Genomic DNA, 20,538 nt, shown 5'->3' with positions numbered 1-20,538 from the left:
GGAAGACATCAAAACTATGAAATAAGAAATCAATATATATTTTATATTTGAGATTCTTCAAAGTAGCAGGGTACGAGGTAATTGAGGTAGGGAAGTGTTCACTGTGTAGGAAGAGATAAAGTGACTAAGCAACGGGATAGATAATCAAAATGGTCATCTTTGTGGTCAATCTTCGTAACCAATAATTGCTTCTTTTACACCAGTTGTTTGTCCTTGAACCAATTATTCAAAAAAATTCACACAGAAGAAGTTATAAGGATAATTGAGTTGCTATTCAGCCTGCAGTACCCCGGGTGGCCTTCAACTTGAGTTACTCAATAAGAGGGGACAGCACTGAGCTAGCCTGCAACATCACTTCCTGGAATAGCTCAAACTGCGCATGCTATGTCTCCATGAGACGCCATCTTAACCGACTTCATTTTGTTTCTATGCACAATTGAGTCTTCACATAGGAATGAATGGTGTTACGTGATCGATGGCTTTGTCCATTCTTATATAGCCATTGCTATACCCCCCCTCCTCTCCCTCTCCTTTTGACTCTCATCTCCCTCCCTCCTTCCTATACCTCCCTCTCCCTCCTTTTTCTCTTCCTTTCTCTTTCTCTGTAGTTGTGTGTGGCTGGGTGTCTGTTGGTGTAGTGTCTTTGTACTACCAGGGAGCCAGAGGGCACGCTGCTGCAACGGCCACTCTCTCCCTTTCCCTCTAATGAGAGTGTGCCATAGTGATGGCCACGTGAGGCTGGGTTACACACGCGCCCCCGCGCACACACACACACACACACACACACACACACACACACCTCCACACATACTGTACATCAAGTAAAATGTTATTAGTCACATACTTCGTAAAACAACAAGTGTAGACTAACAGTGAAACACTTACTTATATACAGTGCCCTGGGAAAGTATTCAGACCCCTTGACTTTTTCCACATTCTGTTACTTTACAGCCTTATTCTAAAAAGGATTTAATAAAAACATTTCCTCAGCACACTATCCCATAATGACAAAGCAAAAACAGGTTTTTGGACATTTTTTGCACATTTATTACAAGTAAAAATAGAAATTCCTTATTTACATAAGTATTCAGACCCTTTGCTATGAGACTCGAAATTAAGCTCAGGAGCATCCTGTTTCCATTGATCATCCAACTTGACTGGAGTCCACCTGTGGTAAATGCAATTGATTGGACATGATTTGGAAAGGAACACACCTGTCTATATAAAGGTCCCACAGTTGACAGTGCATGTCGGAGCAAAAACCAAGCTATGATGTCGAAGGAATACTTATGTAAATGTAATATTTCAGTTTTATATTTTTATCTAAAAAACTTTTTTTGCTTTGTCATTATGGGGTATTGTGTGTATATCGATGAGGAAATCAATTTTAGAATAAGGCTGTAACATAACAAAATGTGGAAAAAAGTCAAGGGGTCTGAATACTTTCCGAATGCACTGTAATTAGAAATAGTGACATGCGGAATGAATAAATGCACTCACACACACTTGCACTTGCCCATACACACAGACAAACACACACACATATACACACAGTGCCATCTCTGTCTCAGTGGGAATTCTGTACTGGACCACTGGGCTAGAGTACAGCCCGTCTCTGTTTGTCTCGGGCCGGCCTGATGCCACTGCCAGCAGAAATATCTTCTCTTCTCTTCCTTTGCTCTCTGTCTGCTACTCCCTCATTATAGAAGCCAGCGGGTTGCAGAACTGTAGGACAAACAAACAGTTTGGGATTAACTCTCTCTCATCTCTTTCACCAGACCAGTGCTTTTCAAACCTCACCTTGGGAACCATTAAGACATTTCACCAGTTTGTTGTAGCCCTTAACTAGCTCACCCGATTCACCTTTTCAAGCGCTTGATGATTAGTTGACAAGTTGAATCAGGTGTGCGAGCTGTGGAATTGCTCAAACACATGGAACTGCTGAGGGTGCCTGAGGAGAGGTTTGAAAACCCTTGGACTAGACAAGAGGACCACAGTACTGTGGCTTGTATCCTAGCTAGGTTGTGCAGAGCCGTGGTCGAGTGGGTAACACTACCGGCCCAATCTGCATATGCCTCCCCACTGGAGACTGGGGTTCCATCCCTGTCTCCTCTTAGGTCTCCCTTCTCACTACATCCCCTACTACCAGTATATACAGTATACCCGTCTATTAAACCAGGAAAAAAAGACTAGGTTGAGTGAAACTCTATTCTTATTTTTATATAAATATCCGAGGTAGCTTTTCGCCCTATGTGGTCTCGTGGTCTTGCGTGACCATAATCGAATGCCTCGTTTTCGCTCTGAAAGTTCGACAACCTGGAAATCGAGGTCCGTGTGCTACCAACAAGAAGAAAATTATATGAAATGTGCAAATGCTTGCTATTCCGGTTTTAACCGGTTCAACTTAAGGCCCCTCTGTTGTGTGTCGTTCATTTCCAACTGAAAGTATACGCAGAAAACGGTACACAGCAGTTTACTGGAAGAGAGTTGTTAATTGCAGGCATTACAGGAGGGACAGTGAGTCTATGAAGGGCAGTGTGAGTGAATGACCTCTCAGTACTCAGGGCTATAGAGCCTCAGTGGATAGGCAGTCGAACAGCTCTAGGGCTGTGTGTGTGTGTGTGTGTGTGTGTGTGTGTGTGTGTGTGTGTGTGTGTGTGTGTGTGTGTGTGTGTGTGTGTGTGTGTGTGTGTGTGTGTGTGTGTGTGTGTGTGTGTGTGTGTGTGTGTGTGTGTGTGTGTGTGTGTGTGTGTGTGTGTGTGTGCCAGTAATTGTCTCCTGTGAGAACAACATGTAGGCCACCCAAAAGTTCCTGAGGACAACAAATGCTGCATTCACCGCTACGGACAAACTGACGCCGCTTACTCACCCACACTCAGGCTGTGGCCTACACACACACACACACGCACACAGACAAGACAGATAGGCACACACAGACTGACACACAAAAACACACACTTTCTCACACCTCTCACAAACACAGGAAAGCAAACACAGAAAAGAGGAGAGTAAATAATTTATACTGAACACACTTGGATGTGGTGGGAACTAACCTCATTATGCAATGCAGTTTACATCTTGTATAACCCACATAAGAACTGGAGTCTAGCTCTCAGACCATCTGACATCAATTCCTTACCTGAGGGTCTGTGTCCAATAACTTAGTCTGTGCACTCCTCCTGTTGACTGTGTCTGAGAACTCTGATCACACACACACACACACACACACACACACACACACACACACACACACACACACACACACACACACACACACACACACACACACACACACACACACACACACACACACACACACACACACACACACACACACACACACACACACACACACACACACACCTAGAGCTGTTCGACTGCCTATCCACTGAGGCTTTATAGCCCTGAGTACTGAGAGGTCATTCACTCACACTGCCCTTCATAGACTCGCTGTCACTGAACTTCTCCTTTGTGTATATATACTGTATGTACAGTGCATTCGGAAAGTATTCAGACCTCTTGACTCTTCTCACATTTTGTTACGTTACAGCCTTATTCTAAAATTGATGAAATTATTTTTTTCCTCATCAATCTACACACAATACCCCATAATGACAAAGTGAAAACAGTTATTTTTACATTTTTCCACATTTATTAAAAATGAAAAACGGAAATACCTTATTTACATAAATATTCAGACCCTTTGCTATGAGACTCGAAATTGAGCTCAGGAGCATTCTGATTCCATTGGTCATCCTTGAGATGTTTCTACAACTTGATTGGAGTCCACCTGTGGTCAATTCAATTGATTGGACATTATTTGGAAAGGCACACACCTGTCTATACAAGGTCCCACAGTTGACAGTGCATGTCAGATCAGAAACCAAGACATGAGGTTGAAGGTATTGTCCGTAGAGCTTCGAGACAGGATTCTGTCGAGGCACAGATCTGGGTAAGGGTACCAAAAAAAGTCTGCAGCATTGAAGGTCCCCAAGAACACTGTGGCCTCCATCATTCTTAAATTGAAGAAGTTTGGAAACCCCAAGACTCTTCCGAGAGCTGGCCGCCCGCCCAAACTGAGCAATCCGGAGAGGAGGGCCTTGGTCTGGGAAGTGACCAAAAACCCAATGGTCTCTCTGACAGAGCTCCTGAGTGCCTTTGTAGAGATGGGAGAATCTTCCAGAAGGACAACCAATCACTCTGGTAGAGTGGCTAGATGGAAGCAACTCCTCAGTAAAAAGCCCATGACAGCCTGCTTGGAGTTTGCCAAAAGCTGCCTAAAGGACTTAGACCATGTTGAAACCAAGATTGAACTCTTTGAGCTGAATGCCAAGTACCACGTCTGGAGGAAACCTGTCACCATCCCTATGGTGAAGCATGGTGGTGGCAGCGTGGTGCTGTGGGGATGTTTTTCAGTGGTAGGCACTGATAGACTAGTCAGGATCAAAGGAAAGATTAACGGAGAAAAGTACAGAGAGATCCTTGATGAAAACCTGCTCCAGAGTGCTCGGGACCTCAGACTGGGGCGAAGGTTCACCTTCCAACAGGACAACGACCCTAAACACACAGCCAAGACAATGCAGGAGTGTCTTCAGGACAAGTCTCTGAATGTCCTTGAGTGGCCCAACCAGAGCCCAGACTTTAACCCGATCGAACATCTCTAGCGAGACCTGAAAAAAGCTGTGCAGCTCCCCATCCAATCCGACAGAGCTTGAGAGGATCTGCAGAGAAGAATGGGAGAAACTCCCCAAACACAGGTGTGCCAAGCTTGTAGTGTCATACCCAATAAGAGTTGAGCCTGTAATCTCTGCCAAACGTGCTTCAACGAAGTACTGAGTAAAGGGTCTGAATACTTATGTATATGTGATATTGCGGTCTTTTACTTTGACTACTTTTGCTAACATTTCTAAAAACCTGTTCTTGCTTTGTCATTATGGGGTATTGAGTGTTGATTGATCAGGGAAAAATAATTTTTTATTCCATTTTAGAATATGACTAACATAAAATGTGGAAAATGTCAAGGGTTGCGAATACATTACAGGGGACTGTGGTGAAAGGAAGCCGTTTAAGCCTTCTTTCAGTTTAGATCAGCCTTCTCTTTTCCCTGAAGGCAGGGAGTGGGGGGAGGTCTGGTCTGGCAATGTTGGCACGGCCCTAGTGGTGTCATCATACCTACCTAGCCTCGTGATCCACGGTTGGCATTTCTTGAAAGGAAGGCATCTCCTCGAGCAACAAACAAACGGTGGTTGGCCTCGGAAATCCAGGGACCATAGAGAGGCTTTTAGTCACACTTTATGATAATAGCGTTCACAAATAAGCCATTTAAAAGCTCATGAACGTTTAAATGCTTATGAATTGTAATGGTTATAAAAAAGTATATATGCCTTTACGTGTATATTAATGTTTCTAAATAATACAATACTTAAAGGGCGGCTGAGCTTCCTGATTTAGCCTCTGTTTCAATTCTCCTCATTAGGAAATGCGCCTGAGAATGAGATTTGGGTCTTGGAGGTGTGCTTTGATGTGGGGATCTTTTGTGTGTGTGTTCGAACGTGGGAAGCGTTTGAACTTTCACTCTGCCAAAACAGTACACAGTTACAGTCACTCACCCTTCTAGGTAAACTGAAGCAGTCTAACTAAGTCTTGTGTCTGGAAGTAGCCTAGACTAGCTAGCAAGCTAGACAACTAATGTAGCCAATTAGCTTCAGCTGGCCGGTGTGCGACTGTGGCAAAGTTTTTTTACTTTGAAAGCCTATCTGTGGGGCTAGTTAGGGACAGTCAATAAATTACACAATGTCCATGGGACAATATGGGTCATTCTCACATTATCTCAAATTATTTATTTCATATGACCTACTTTAATATAAATATGGTATCAAAGCAAGTATTGTTGTTATGCCACACAGTACAATACTATCAAATGGACTGTATTATACTGTAAAAATGTAAATGCTACCGTAATCTGAATGAGTGGTTGGATGAATGAATTAAATTCATTGAGGGGAGGGGTTTGAATTTCACCGTTTTTATCTGTAATTACAAGGGATTGGTGCAAGCAGGTTAGTAGATGGGTAAACTGCTTTTACATTATAGCATATTAATATTATACATTATAGAATATTAATTCTTAACATAGGCTTCCAAACTGGCAGCTACTACAGCTACTACAGACCCAAAGGACATGGCAAGATGCTCAATCATTTAAGGTTGAAGACTTGCTGCCACTCCAATCTGTATACATTTTAAGTTGATGGGGCACTATAACCACATAGGGGTTAAATTGGTACAGCATTTTCACTCACGGGTGCAACAAATATAGTGTCTTCCAAGGTAGGGCTGGGAATTGCCAGGGACCTCACGACACGATATTATCACAATACTTATGTATTGCTATTCTCACGATTCTATATGTATTGTGATTCGATATTCCAAACATATTGCCCACTATGTATCTGCTGCAGAGGGACAAGAGAGACACACGAGAAAACTATTTTTGATCGGTCATGGTAAAAGTGCCGAAAACATATTGACTCACAGTTTAAAAAATACCTGCCTTTTGGAACAGGGACGGCCAACTAGAGCAAAAATGATATTGTGACGTTGTAAAAAAGAATGTTGCGATATATCCTCAAAAATAATATCCCGATTACGTAACTGTGTCGATTTTTTTCCCCCATCACTATTACAAGGCACACTTGTAAATATGTTAATGAGACAGAAACAAAAACCAGCCAGGTCACCAGTGACGCAAGTCAGTACTCGACAACCATCCCATGTCTGAGGACGGTGTATTTTTCTGTTGAGAATACACCAAATTACAGTATAAATTAGTTTTCTGTTGCATTGGAACATCAACATGGACACCGCCAAAAACTGTAAAAAATATCCACATTGGATCGGAGCGCTATTTTTAGGGCACTTTTAGGAGTCGGTATGTAATTCAAACCCTGGCAGTTATCAAATCGGTTATATAGGGCTTGAACCGAGACCTTGCACGTGACTATGACTTACTGATGTCATTTGATTGGATAATTCATATAAATTAAGCTGTTCCAATTGAAGAATGACACACATTTTAAAACCAAATCTCTCCGATTATATTTTTTTATATTCTGCATTCTTATTTGTGACTCAGATACAGTGTTCTTGGTTTCAGTCAGAGGTAGACTCAGCCTGTCACCTTGACTATGTTGTCAATCAGCTACTGTTGTGGTCTGACTCCCCCCCCCCCCGTTAGACAGCCCCTGCTGTCCTCTCTGTCCCTTGGCTCCTGTCCTCGTTTCTTTCTCTCCGCTCTCCTCTGATAATAATATCATAATACTGTATATGAGATTTTCAGACGCTTTTAGCCAAAAGTCACTTACAACAGTGACTCACTTACAACATACATTGTCGCCTCACGTCCTGGCTGACAGAGAGACAGATGGAGAGAATGACCCCCTGACTGGGTGCATGTGGCCTGACACCAGCTGACTGACAGGTATCCGATAGCACGTGACAGACAGGATTGTCCCACCATGGGGTTAAACACTGTCACTGCTCTTTAGAAGACGCTATTCTGGGAACCGCTTCAGTTGTTGCGGTGGTGAGGGGGAGTGACAGAATCAGACCACAACACTAGCCATATAGGGAAAGGAAAGCTGGACACACAGGGATCTAGGTATTGTATAGTGCTGCTGTTTCCTTAATAGAGTATATATTATAGTATAACCTGGGTGGTTTGAGCCCTGAATGCTGATTGGCTGACAGCTGTGGTATATCAGACCGTATACTACGGATATGACAAAACATTTCTTTCTACCGCTCAAATTATGTTAGTAACCAGTTTATAATAGCAATAAGGCACCACGTTGCGTCGTGCGTATGAACAGTCTTTAGCCGTGGTATATTATATTAGGCATATACCACGCCCCCTCGGGGCTTATTGCTTAAGGATACAGTGTTTGTTTCTATAGTAGCCTACATCTAGTGAACACCAATTATTGTGCAGTTTGTTTTGGGATCATGTAGAAACCATTTAGGGTGTTCTCTGTTTGTATAGACTGTTTGTATAGTTTACTGCAGTGTAATGGACAATACAGTAGGTGGTTCCCTGTCACATTAATTGTCACTATGATGCTCTAGTCTAGCCACTGAACCACAATAGAACACCTGGAGAGAGTGATAATGACACAGTGGCCTATCAATGAAAACCAGTCACAACCGGTCTGAAGGCTTCATTGTCCCTCATTGACCACCGTCCAAAATCTATAGAGCCGAAATTATTATAATTGTTTTTTACAACCAAATCTCTACTTTCGATTTAAATGGCGTGTTATAGAAGGGTCCAGACACCTTTTGTGTGATTTCACGTTTTTGATAAACTTACCCCAAACAGCAAATGACTTCCTCGTCCTCATTGTGTAGTATTGGGGCCCCGAAAGCACAAACAGTACAATATACCAGGCTTGAGCTGTGAATGGGAAGTAGCCTCTCCAAGCCATAATCGGCCCTTGGGGATATTAGAGGGTGTCTACTTTGGGCTTTAGTGGTCTGAGTTTAGTGTCAATCACTTTAGGTGTGTGTGCGTGTGTCTGTCTGTGTGTGTGTATTTGTGCCTGTGTGTGTCGGGTCAGGACTTGGCCAATAGAGACATCTGCTAAACTGTTTGTCTTTTACTTGACTTTCACAATCTGACTTTACATAAACAGACTTTTCATATTACCTAAGCATTTACATTAACACCGATGACCTGTTTGAGGTGTGTATGTGTGCGTGTTTGCCTGTGTGTGTGTGTCCATTTGCATGTCCCTGTCTTTGATTAATGGTTGTAATGACTGTGTGTGTGTGTGTGTGTGTGTGTGTGTGTGTGTGTGTGTGTGTGTGTGTGTGTGTGTGTGTGTGTGTGTGTGTGTGTGTGTGTGTGTGTGTGTGTGTGTGTGTGTGTGTGTGTGTGTGTGTGTGTGAAAGAGAAGACCGAGCTTGTGTGTGACATTCAAATATACGGGTCATTTTGTCCATCATTAGCAGTTCAACAGTACATGCCATCAGTCTTCCTCTGCTTAAAGACTACATGGAGGATACATTTGAGGAACAAATGCATCATCACCATCAGTTTTTGCTCTGTACTGAAAGTGCTCTTATCTTGTAGACATGGGGGATTGTACGGACAGTGGACTAGTTAACAAAATACCAGAAACAAAAAATGTTCTGTTAACTATCCGGACTGAGCTGAACATGGCACAACAGTCAGATGATTCTTTCTTTTTTTCTCCTCGACATATTTAGAAACTTGTGTCGCCCCTCCTAAACTTCTCGGTGTTTCTCTCTCCTCCACAGGCTGCAACTGATTGATGACCTGACCTATGAAGATGTCAAGAAATGCTACAGGGGCTCGGTGAGTCGTTTTTTCTTTTTTTTTACCGCGTCCAGATTCCCACTGTCTGTGGACATTTACACGGTATTGTCAGCATAAGGAAGTAATGGAGGGCTTCGTTCATGTGTAAAAAATACAAAAATAAAAATGTCCTACCCACTACAATATTACGTATAGTCCAAGGGGGAGACACAGTAAGGTCGTGTGTAGTTGTACTTGAACTATCACACAGAAATACTGCCTTTACCCGATTTGTAAGCAAGACATAGTATTTTGTCATAACAAAGGAATTAGTTTATGGCAAGTTATTTAGCATGGCAACAGTCAGTTCAGCAGTCCACAGAACATTGTATGTGCATAGCATGAGTGTCAGCGAATGCATTTGAAATCTTATGAAGTGTTTGTTATTTTGCATGATTTTAGCACAGTAACAGTACGCTCACAAGTCCATGTAGTATTGTATGCATACAGTATGATTGTCAGGGATTTGCATTTCAAACGATTTCAAATGTGTACTATTGTCCAAGGTTTTCTAGTGCAAGCTTCCCATGCAGGGTTAAGAAAAGTATGTGAGGTTTAAATGAAGCTCTGAACGGATCAGACCATATGCCCTCCGATTTAAATAAACTTGTCTCCAGTCTGATACGCACACAGACCCACGCACAACCGCAATCGAACTGATTCAAACAATCACTCCCCTTCAGAATGGCGGACGAAAATGATCCCTTGGAAATAACCCACAGACGTTTCCAGCAAAGGAGTTTCCGTCTTTTATCTATTTCTGTGACATGGTGAGGTTGGACCCGGGTGCAGAGAAGAGACCAGATGAGGCGTCAGTGGTTACGTAGGAACATAATATTTGACTGAGAAACGGTAACAGAGAGGATCACAGTAACGCTGGGGAAAACCCAGCAAACACGAAGTCTCGAAAACTCACCCAGGCTACAAACGCACACGGCAAACATAACTCAAGCGTCAGCAAAGGACAATAGAAAACACGCCTCTTTTAACAGGGAAATCCGAATGAGTAAATAGGACACACCTGAGCATTGTTAATGTCTCTAGGGCGGTCTCTGCCGCCCTCTGGTGACAGGTGGAACCATGACAATTCTAAGTTATAACCCAGGTTGAGGCAAAGAGGGGAAGGGATTGTCTGTGGCACCACTACAGAGGAACAGAGAAGGGAAGGGAACACTGTTAGATGTTACGCAGGATAAACAATTGGGTCAGAACACATTGTGACATAGGAAGTGTGTCTGAGTTATAAAACAACACAGTGTAACAGAGAGGGTGTGGGACTAGTGTATAGTGATTGACCAGCACCAGGGGAACAGGTGTGTGTGTTTTTTGTGCGCTTGCGTGTGCACGTGTGTGGAGAAGAGTGCATTTCTTATGCGTGTGTGTGTGTGTGTGTGTTTATATTTTATTTTATTTAACTAGGCAAGTCAGTTAAGAACAAATTCTTACTTTCAATGACGGCCTGGGTTAACTGCCTGTTCAGGGGCAGAACGACAGATTTGTAACTTGTCAGGTCGGGGATTCCAACTTGCAACGCTCTAACCACTAGGCTACCCTGCCGGGTACCATGCCAAAGCTCCAGCCCCCAAAGGGAAAGGACAGGGCAGGATCACGTGGCTGAGAGGAACTTCATTGATTGGAAGGGGTTTTATGCACTTCCAAAATAATAACAGGAGCTGAATCATAATCTGTTACTGAAGATTACTAAAGATTAGGTGATATAGTCACATGGTCATCAACTTTTATTCAAGATTCCGTTTGGGAGAAGTAAAACAGTAAGATTTTCTGAAACCTCACCCACCTCCCCCCCTTCTCTCACCCCTGTCTATCCCCGTCTCACCCCTGTCTCCCCCTTACAGACCGTCAGCAAGTACAATTCCCAGTACCACAAGCTGTTCCAGACCGTGCCCAAGGAGGAGATCCTCATGAAAGGTAAGTCAGGGGAAATTGAACACTGTCCACACATCAGACACTCTGTCCATAATACGAGAATGCTCCTGTACTTAGAATGCACGCCCAGCACATTGCTTCATACAAAGTGATATGCCATCTGACGGCTTGGGTTGAATGGGTGCATGACATTTGTGGGAAGATCAAATACAGTGCAAGAAAACACCATTTGAATTGGGAGTGCTGAACTGCACTGTGTTTGAATGGGGTTTGCATCACTCTTATGTGCATGGGGTTGACTTGACACTAAACTAGATATGGCTGTGCTGCTACAGTACAACGGTTGAGATGTAGGCTATTCATATAACTTGCAATGGCTTGCTTCTCCTGCCCGGCATATGGACATTCACACTGTTGTCAACCACGTCAAACTCTCTAGTCGCTAAAAAGCCGACAAAGTGGTATTTTTTTAGGTTACAAATTCATTTGGGATTATGTGACTTGAGCCAGAGTCAAATCCATTCCTTTTTCGTTACAAATCACTGGCCGCTGGCTGTCAGAATCACGTGGTCGATCTCCTTACAGCTTCACAGTGCTTCCGAGCCGTCTGCTTTCCACTCCACAGTGTCTTCCTCTCCCTTCTCTTTCACTACTGTTCTCTCTTTCTCTCTCTTTCCGTCTCTCTCTCTTGACCACTCTCCCTTTTCTCCTCTCTGTGGGCGACCCTGTACCAGCCTGCTGCATTCAGCTGGAAATGGAAGTTGGACAGCTGAATGCATTCAACCGCCTTTAAGCCAAAAGCCCTCTGAATCAGAAAGTTGCCATTTTGGACTGTTTGTGTTTTGGTCATGACTCATATTTTGTGACGTTAGTTCATAATCTGTGTTAGAACAGAATTGAGTTTATTTATGTTTCTTTCATAATTTGTGGTACGGGCATCTAAAGATTGACGTGTTAGTATGCAAGCCCTAAAGAGAATATTTACGGGGGAAAGGAAAATGACATGATGATATTGCAAGTTGAGTTGTGTTTCTATACTAAAGGAAATGATCACTAGCCAACGGTTTTCCACAGTCCCATACACTTCAGCTGTATCCCACAGCCACAATGTGTAGGTTTGAAGCCAACTCGTATATATCCCACGCTAGCCTCCAGCTCTGCGGATTCTCCCTCTGGTGTGTGTATTCCCCACAGAATGAAATAGAAAATTATTATATTGTATCTCTATGGTATTTCCGGTCTTATTTTTTATTTATTTTTCCAGTGTATTCCTGCGCTCTTCTCCGAGACATCCTACTTCAGGGCCGCCTCTACATCTCCCGCAACTGGCTGTGTTTCTATGCCAACCTCTTTGGGAAGGACATCAAGGTGAGTGTCAAACAGCCTTGGTGATGTGGTGGTTCATTCACTCCAGTGGGTCTTCCCTGGTTAGCAGTTATGCTGATGCTGCCTAGTTCAATGGGAAGGAATTGCATCTGCCCTCAGCCTTGACACAAAATGGCTTCTCTCTTCTAACAATGGGCGCGTTCGTAAATTCACTCTGGCTATCTACTCCGACTTCAGAGCACTCTCGTTTGAGTGTGTCAGAGCGCAAAATAACGTATGAATTTATGAACGCTCAGCGTCAGTAAAAAAAGTGTAATTAAATTGTTGCCAGCAGCACAGTTACAGTCACCAACGCTCTGGATAACATGAAAACAACCTAACCAGCTCTGCTCGGACGGTTAAAATGGTCAGAGTGAGGTGTTCTCTCATTTGTGTCTGGGACTAGCTAGCAAGCTAGCCAACATTAGCCTGCTAGCGCACTCTGGCACTCCAGATTTAATTTACAAACACACCAAATATGAAGACCTGTGTTGAAAATAAATAATAGACTTATCATCATACCTATCAATGCTTATATAGCGTTGTTGGTACGGTCATTCCCGTTGCTCTCATTTTTACCTCCACACTGTCCATTGACTAAAGATCATTGAACATAAATGGGTGTTTCTCTGTTCAATTGCTGAAGGTTTCTCTCTTTGAAATAGAGAATTAGGCTGTCTGATAGAGACTTATATCCTCTGCAATTTACAACCTGAACACAAAAGACATTCAAATGAGTCGCACTTCACGCAGGTTTCCCTCTATTAAGTCCGTCATTCAAACGGCTTATTTGCTCATGTTTCCTAGTTCAGATAATTGAGCTTGAAAAATTAAAATGGCCTGTTTGATGTGGTTATTGAAAATAAGTACAATAAAGTGACACGATAGTCAGGTTATTTATTGAACAGCAAACAGTTTTACAAGATGTTGAGTCCATTTACAGTAAAGGAAATTGAGTTTAGCACCAATTTCCTTATTTACAAATCATTACTTTCCACGACGTCACGGGACACAACATAAAATGTAGTGGCGAAAGGGGAAAGTACGTTCTGAATAATACAATTGTTGGTCAGTCAAGTGTAAAAAATGTTTTCAAGAGGAAAGGGTATTTTGTATTGTATTCCTATGAAATAACCGAATTCTATTGAATGGATAAAGCATAAGCCTAACAAGGCTATTTTAAGCTCAAAGACCCGTTCGTCCACCAGCCAGTCATTTGAAGTGACTGAAGATTAAGCACGGTGTCAACTCGCCCTGAACCCAGCGATCAATCTATTCCGATGGAATAGACCTTTACTTGTTCCTTATCTCACACTGTTCCGCTCCCCCTTTCTTTAAATGGGCACAAAGTCCCAAGACTGGGGTGCATAGTTATGTAGCGGAAAGGTCACACAGCTAATTTTTTTGTCATGTGCCGTGTGTCTACTCTTAACTCAGCGAATGGCATCCCAAACACTGTTTTTTACAGAATACAATGCTTGTTCTAAATGTTTGCAAGTCATCCGGCTCAGATTCCCCATGTATAAATGGATTGGGTAGTATATAATGTCCATGTTAGTTGCTCTCAATATGCAACAATAATGCCATTGCAATGAGAATGTGCAAATAACAATGTTACCTTAATGTGTCCTTGTTGACTGACTGATTACTAAGGGAGTGAAGGGATGCTACGCTTAACACTAGAAAAGCCTGGCCTCATTAGACCCCCCTTCGGGCCAATGACGTGTCTTCTGAACGTCAACATTCTAGTAAATACATTTCATATACAGTCAAGAGATACAAGATACCAGTCAAGAGTTTGGACATATGTGAAATAACACATATGGAATCATGTAGTAACCAAAAAAAGTGTTAAAGAAATACAAATATATTTTCTATTTGAGATACTTCAAAGTAGCCACCCTTGATGATAGATTTTCACACTCTTGGCATTCTCTCAACCAGCTTCATTAGGTAGTCACCTGGAATGCATTGCAATTAACAGGTGTGCCTTGTTAAAAGTTAATTTGTGGAATGTCTTTCGTTCTTAATGCGTTTGAGCCAATCAGTTGTGTTGTGACAAAGTAGGGTTGGTATACAGAAGATAGTCCTATTTGTTAAAAGACCAAGTCCATATTATGTCAAGAGAAGCTCAAGTAAGCAAAGGGAAGTGACAGTCCATCATTACTTTAAGACACGAGGGTCAGTAAATGGAGAACATTTCAAGAACTTTGAACGTTTTTTCAAGTGTAGTCACTAAAACAATCAAACGCTATGATGAAACTGGCTCTCATGAGGATCACCACTGGAAAGGACGTCCCAGAGTTACCTCTGCTACAGAGGATAAGTTCATTAGAGTTAACTGCATCTCAGATTGCAGCCCGAATAAATGCTTCACAGAGTTCAAGTAACAGACACATCTCAACATCAACTTTTCAGAGGAGGCCTTCATGGTCGAATTGCTCCAAAGAAACCACTACTAAAGGACACCAATAAGAAGAAGAGACAGAGTAGGTGAACGGATGATCTCCGCATGCGTTGTTCCCACCATGAAGCAGGGAGGAGGAGGTGCGATGGTGTGGGGGTGCTCTGCTGGTGACACTGTCTGAGATTTATTTAGAATTCAAGGCACACTTAAACAGCATGGCTACCACAGCATTCTGCAGCGATACGCCATCCCATCTGGTTTGAGCTTAGTGGGACTATCATGTGTTTTTCAACAGAACAATGACCCAACACACCTCCAGGCTGTGTAAGAGCTATTTGACCAATAAGCAGAGTGATGGAGTGATGCATCAGACCTGGTCTCCACAATCACCCAACCTCAAACTGATTGAGATGGTTTTGGATGAGTTGGACCACAGAGTGATGGAAAAGCAGCCAACAAGTGCTCAATATATGTTGGAACTCCTTCAAGACGGTTGGGAAAGATAATGCCAAGACTGTACAAAACTGTCATCAAGGCAAAGGGTGGCTACTTTGAAGAATCTCAAATATAAAATATATTTGGATTTGTTTAACAATTATTTGGTTACTACATGATTCCATATGTGTTGTTTCATAGTTTTTGATGTCTTCACTATTATTCTACAATGTAGAAAATAGTAAAAATAAAGAAAAGCCCTTGAATGAGTAGGTGTGTCCAAACCTTTCAGCGTTTTTGTGCACTGGTCAGCACCCTTTTATGTTTCACAGGGTTGTTAACCCCTTTGACTCTCCACTAAATGTAATTGATGGTATTATTTTGGCCACCCTGAGCAATCCCGTTATACCCCCTGTCATTAGAACTAAGTGAAAAAGCAATGAATACCCCCAAAATAAGATAATTTGTCTGGGTAATAATGCATGGTGTAAAATACTTGGAAAAAGTACATAAAAAACAACAGAATGACATTAGAACTAAACAATTCACTCTGTGATGAAACGGAGACTTGTAGGCCAGCTTTTCCCATAGTCAGGTTTTTGGACTTATGTTTCGTTGTCGTGCTGACATTTTGAAAAAATAAAGTCGTCTTGGGTACTTCAGAAAGGGATCACCAAAAATTCACATCAATATAACACTTTAGAACCCGTAGTGGCCGTCAGCCATCTTTCTTTAAATTACTATAGCATTGGTTTTCTAACAGTAATATCTGTCAATATCGCAAAATGAACTTGCTAACAGCCTGTTGTCGTATTCGGGTGGCTGTTGTCGTCAACCAGAAACCGGAAACAGAGTATGCTGTCATTTGACTTTTAAAAGGAAAAACAATCACTTAATTACTCAAAATAACGGTACTGAAGTGACCACGAATTTTCAATGTGGAAGAGGCTGTATCTATCTTGGTGATACGGATAAGGACACGTCCTTGCACGTTGAAAGCGATGATGTCGAGGTGAGTGAAATAAGTAAACAGCAGATGTATGTTTGGTGTTGTTGACGTTTAATCTATGAAATTTGGGGAATAGCTATCACATTAGCTAATCCTGTCATTTTCACTTGCTTGGTACAGTCGAGCACATCCGCGGTGGCACAGTAGCTTGAATGATAGCTCTCTCATGGAAATATTTGCTGTGTATGAATTGAATTTATTTTGGGCAACAGACATATACAACGAAATGAGGATATCACTTGAAGGTATTAATTGAAACGCTTGTTTCCAAAGTGGTCCTCGATTTTCAAGAACAATAACACAAATGATTAAAAGACAAAATTAAAAACAACTATAAAATGTATATTGAGATCCTAAAAAGTGTCACTAATCACTGCACTTCTCCTTAACCTTAGAAAATCAACCATATTAATTTCACATTCAAACAATCTTTTAATTGCACATCATACCGATCCTTCAAATAAATACACCTGACCAGCAGTCCTTCAAATAAATACACCTGACCAGCAGTAGGAGGCACAAGTGGAGTGGTTTAGCTGTATATAGTCACCTAACTAATTTGTTGTTATGTCTTGTTTCTACTGATGTAATTGATATGGAAACGTCTCAAGTGGCTTGCTATAGCTAGCTAGGCAAGAAATGTTGTGTGTGACGGTAAATTTGGAAAGCGTCAACGTCAGCTGTCACTTTCACTAGCTAGCCTTACAGCAAACCAGCTAACTTTGCATTTATCTGTTGGGTTTACGTCATGGTTTGTCATATTTGCTAGATACAGATATTCATAGGCTATACATTGCCTAGTTTTCCTATTATTTGACAGCTTACCTGTCGTGTTAAGGTAGATGCCCGCGCAGTTGAGCTCATATGATATTGAGTTGCAGTGATATCTGTTGACATAGCTAGCTAGCAAGTTGCTTGTTTTGTTGTGTTTCTACCGATACAATTCATTTGGAATCTGTCCCAGCTCCATAACTAATCAGCTAACATTGGTGAACTCTGTACCACATACTTTGACCTGTTACCATCTATGGAAAGTAATCTGACCATGGGTATGGAAGTGTGTACCCTATATAGCCTTTATAGCCTTTATGGCTATAATCTGACCCATCTATGAACATATTCATGAACGTCTTTTTCCGTGTACTCTCTCCTGTCTGATTATCCATCAGTCAGATGGACATTCTGAACTAGGAAACAATCTGGCCACTAAGGGTTTCATAAAAAAAAAAATATATATATAGTATAGTGTCATGATGATTGTGTGTGTGTGTGTGTGTGTGTGTGTGTGTGTGTGTGTGTGTGTGTGTGTGTGTGTGTGTGTGTGTGTGTGTGTGTGTGTGTGTGTGTGTGTGTGTGTGTGTGTGTGTGTGTGTGTGTGTGTGTGTGTGTGTGTGTGTGTGTGTGTGTGTGTGTGTGTGATCCCAATATAATTCTAGAATGCTGCTGTGGATTATTGAGAATTTTCCAAATAATACACATTTTCTCACACATTTCAAACAAACAGACACAGCTCAAAAACAAAGAACAAATGACAATTACAAGTTACCTTATTTTTAAAGAGCTCTTATTTAGTAAAAATGCATGTCAGTAAAATTGAACAAATGATTTAAATTAAATTTGAAAATTGTTACCTTATTTTTAAATAGCACAACAATATTATTTAGTATTTCAAAACTCACACAAAGTTGTCATGTTTTGTCTTATATTGTCTTGTCATAAGACTCATTGTGTGGTCAATTGTGCTCCCAAAATCAATCATTTAGTCCCAACAAAAATCTCCCCTTGTTTTCCGTATTTCCTGTCGGAAATTGTTCACCGTAAATTTTGACTAAATTGCTCCCTCAAAATGGTGAGCAAGTATAATATATTATACTAATACATATTAGTCTGTACATATACAAAAAGTTTTTATGTGACCAGTCTAGGACAATATTTCCTTTAGAAAAGACTATTTTTCAAAACTCATAACAAAAGTAAGCTATTTGATTAACAAATATTCCTACTTCTGTAAAACTGCAAACAACTATTCAGAGACTATTTCAAAATGCAGATAAGATTTAAGATAAGATTTAGTACAGACCAGGCTGGACACAAAATGTAGAAATAGTAGCCTACTTTGACAAAAATTCAGTGAATGCAACAGGTATTAGGTAGAGACAAGATACAAAACAACTGTTCAGAGACCATTTTAAAAAGAAAAAAGCCCTTCAAACTTCACCTGCTTTTAAATGATGAGTTACAACTCGGTTCACACGCCTGGAATGGCCACCTGTAGAGGAAAAGCAAACATGATTAGCAGCTTGTGCATTCTCAAAGGGAATGCACAAGCTGCATTTTGAATGCCTTTAGGGACCAGCACCTGCGGTTTCTGGGAAAGGGGCCTTTGCAGGGTCCCGCAAAGAATGTATGCATTTATGATGGACATTTTGAGCATCCCCAAAACATATTCTTCCACCTTTTTTGCCTGTGGATTCAACACTGTAATAGCTTCTCATTTGGTCAAGATGGTCAACTACACTCCTCATTTTCTTGTTGTATAATCCGTTATAAGGTCTGGAAGAGAGAGCCGTTTCTACCACTTTTAAAAACAACTCCAAACCCCCTGCCTTTCACTTTAGGCACATGCTGTGAGGTACAAGCGTGAATCTTGTGACTTGGGGCAGACAAACTCCATGGAAACGTAGGCTCCCCTCTCGGGTTTTCTCTCCCTCTTCCTCCTTCTCTCACTCTGGATCCTCCTCTACCTCTGCTTGCTCCTCTCCCTCTTCCTCCTCCTGTCCCTTTTCCAGCTGCTCTTCCTCCATGTTCCTCTTCAAAACAAAACAACTAGTTAGCTGACTAGTATATACAGCTAAACACTATTTCAAAGAGACCGAGAGCTCCACCGCTGATGCTCTCACCTGTACCAACCAAGTTATCATGACATGACTTGTTCATCTGAGAACGAATCCACAAGTTTCACAGCATCAAACATCGACAACACCAAACATATATCTGCTGTTTACTTATTTCACTCACCTCGACATCATCGCTTTTGTGCCCCAAATATATAAACATTTAAATGACAGAATACCCCGTTTCCGGTTTCTGCTTGATGACAATATCCACGAAAATACGACAACAGGTTTATTAGATAGTAAATTTTGCGATATTGACACAAATATTATTGCTAGATAAGAAAGGCCGTTGACGGCCGCTATGGTTTTTGAGTTAAACATATTACTGTGCTTTGAGTGTTGCGAATTCAAGTATTTTTGGGGGTAAAGTTTAGGAAATGTCAAGTATGGGGCGGGACAGTTAAAAAGTTGTTTTTAGTCAACATGACACTCTTGGCTCTCCTAGTGCTGCGGGAGTAAAGGGATGCTATGCTATTAGGCTATGAAGTGCAGGTGCTAATCATGTTTGCTTTTCCTCTACAGGTGGCCATTCCAGTGGTGTCAGTACGGCTGGTGAAGAAACACAGGACAGCAGGCCTAGTACCTAACGGGTTGGCCATCACTGTGGACACCAGCCAGAAGGTATGGCTCAGCATAGTACAGCAGCACAATGCAATATGGCTCTACCACTCACAGACAGCTAGCATTATCTAGGTGTTAACCCTAACACTTAAAGAGTTTTTTTTCTTCATAGAAGAGTTTCGAGCAGGCCGGGTAAGACGCCTATGTCCAAACACTATTAAAAATGATTTAGTAAAATATATATACTGTATATAAACTACCGTTCAAAAGTTTGGGGTAACATAGAAATGTCCTTGTTTTTGAAAGAAAAGCACATTTTCTGTCCATTTAAAATAACATCAAATTGATCAGAAATACAGTGTAGACATTGTTAATGTTGTAAATGGCTATTGTAGCTATAAAAGGCAGATTTTTGTCATGGAATGTCTATAGAGGCCTATTATCAGCAACCATCACTCCTGTGTTCCAATGGCATGTTGTGTTAGCTAATCCAAGTTTATAATTTTAGAAGGCTAATTGATCATTAGAAAACCCTTTTGCTACTATGTTAGCACAGCTGAAAACTGCTGTCCTGATCAAAGAAGCAATAAAACTGGCCTTC

The 20,538-nt window shown here is 41.5% G+C and overlaps 1 protein-coding gene across 4 annotated transcripts in view; it reads left to right on the top strand.

Moving 5' to 3' along the window:
- The window catches only part of LOC124039886 (GRAM domain-containing protein 2A), a 65,055-nt gene that overhangs the window by 30,470 nt on the left and 14,047 nt on the right, over positions 1 to 20,538 (top strand). For all 4 annotated transcript variants that reach the window (XM_046356417.1, XM_046356426.1, XM_046356408.1 and 1 more), the window contains exons 3-6: positions 9,319 to 9,376; positions 11,233 to 11,305; positions 12,528 to 12,631; positions 19,899 to 19,997. In XM_046356417.1, the coding sequence (XP_046212373.1) occupies positions 9,319 to 9,376; positions 11,233 to 11,305; positions 12,528 to 12,631; positions 19,899 to 19,997 (334 nt within the window). The remainder of the gene's footprint in view (positions 1 to 9,318; positions 9,377 to 11,232; positions 11,306 to 12,527; positions 12,632 to 19,898; positions 19,998 to 20,538) is intronic.

This window comes from Oncorhynchus gorbuscha, linkage group LG01 (genome assembly GCF_021184085.1).
Source record: "Oncorhynchus gorbuscha isolate QuinsamMale2020 ecotype Even-year linkage group LG01, OgorEven_v1.0, whole genome shotgun sequence".
Taxonomy (NCBI): Eukaryota; Metazoa; Chordata; class Actinopteri; order Salmoniformes; family Salmonidae; genus Oncorhynchus; species Oncorhynchus gorbuscha.
This window is presented reverse-complemented; position numbering and strand designations above follow the sequence as displayed.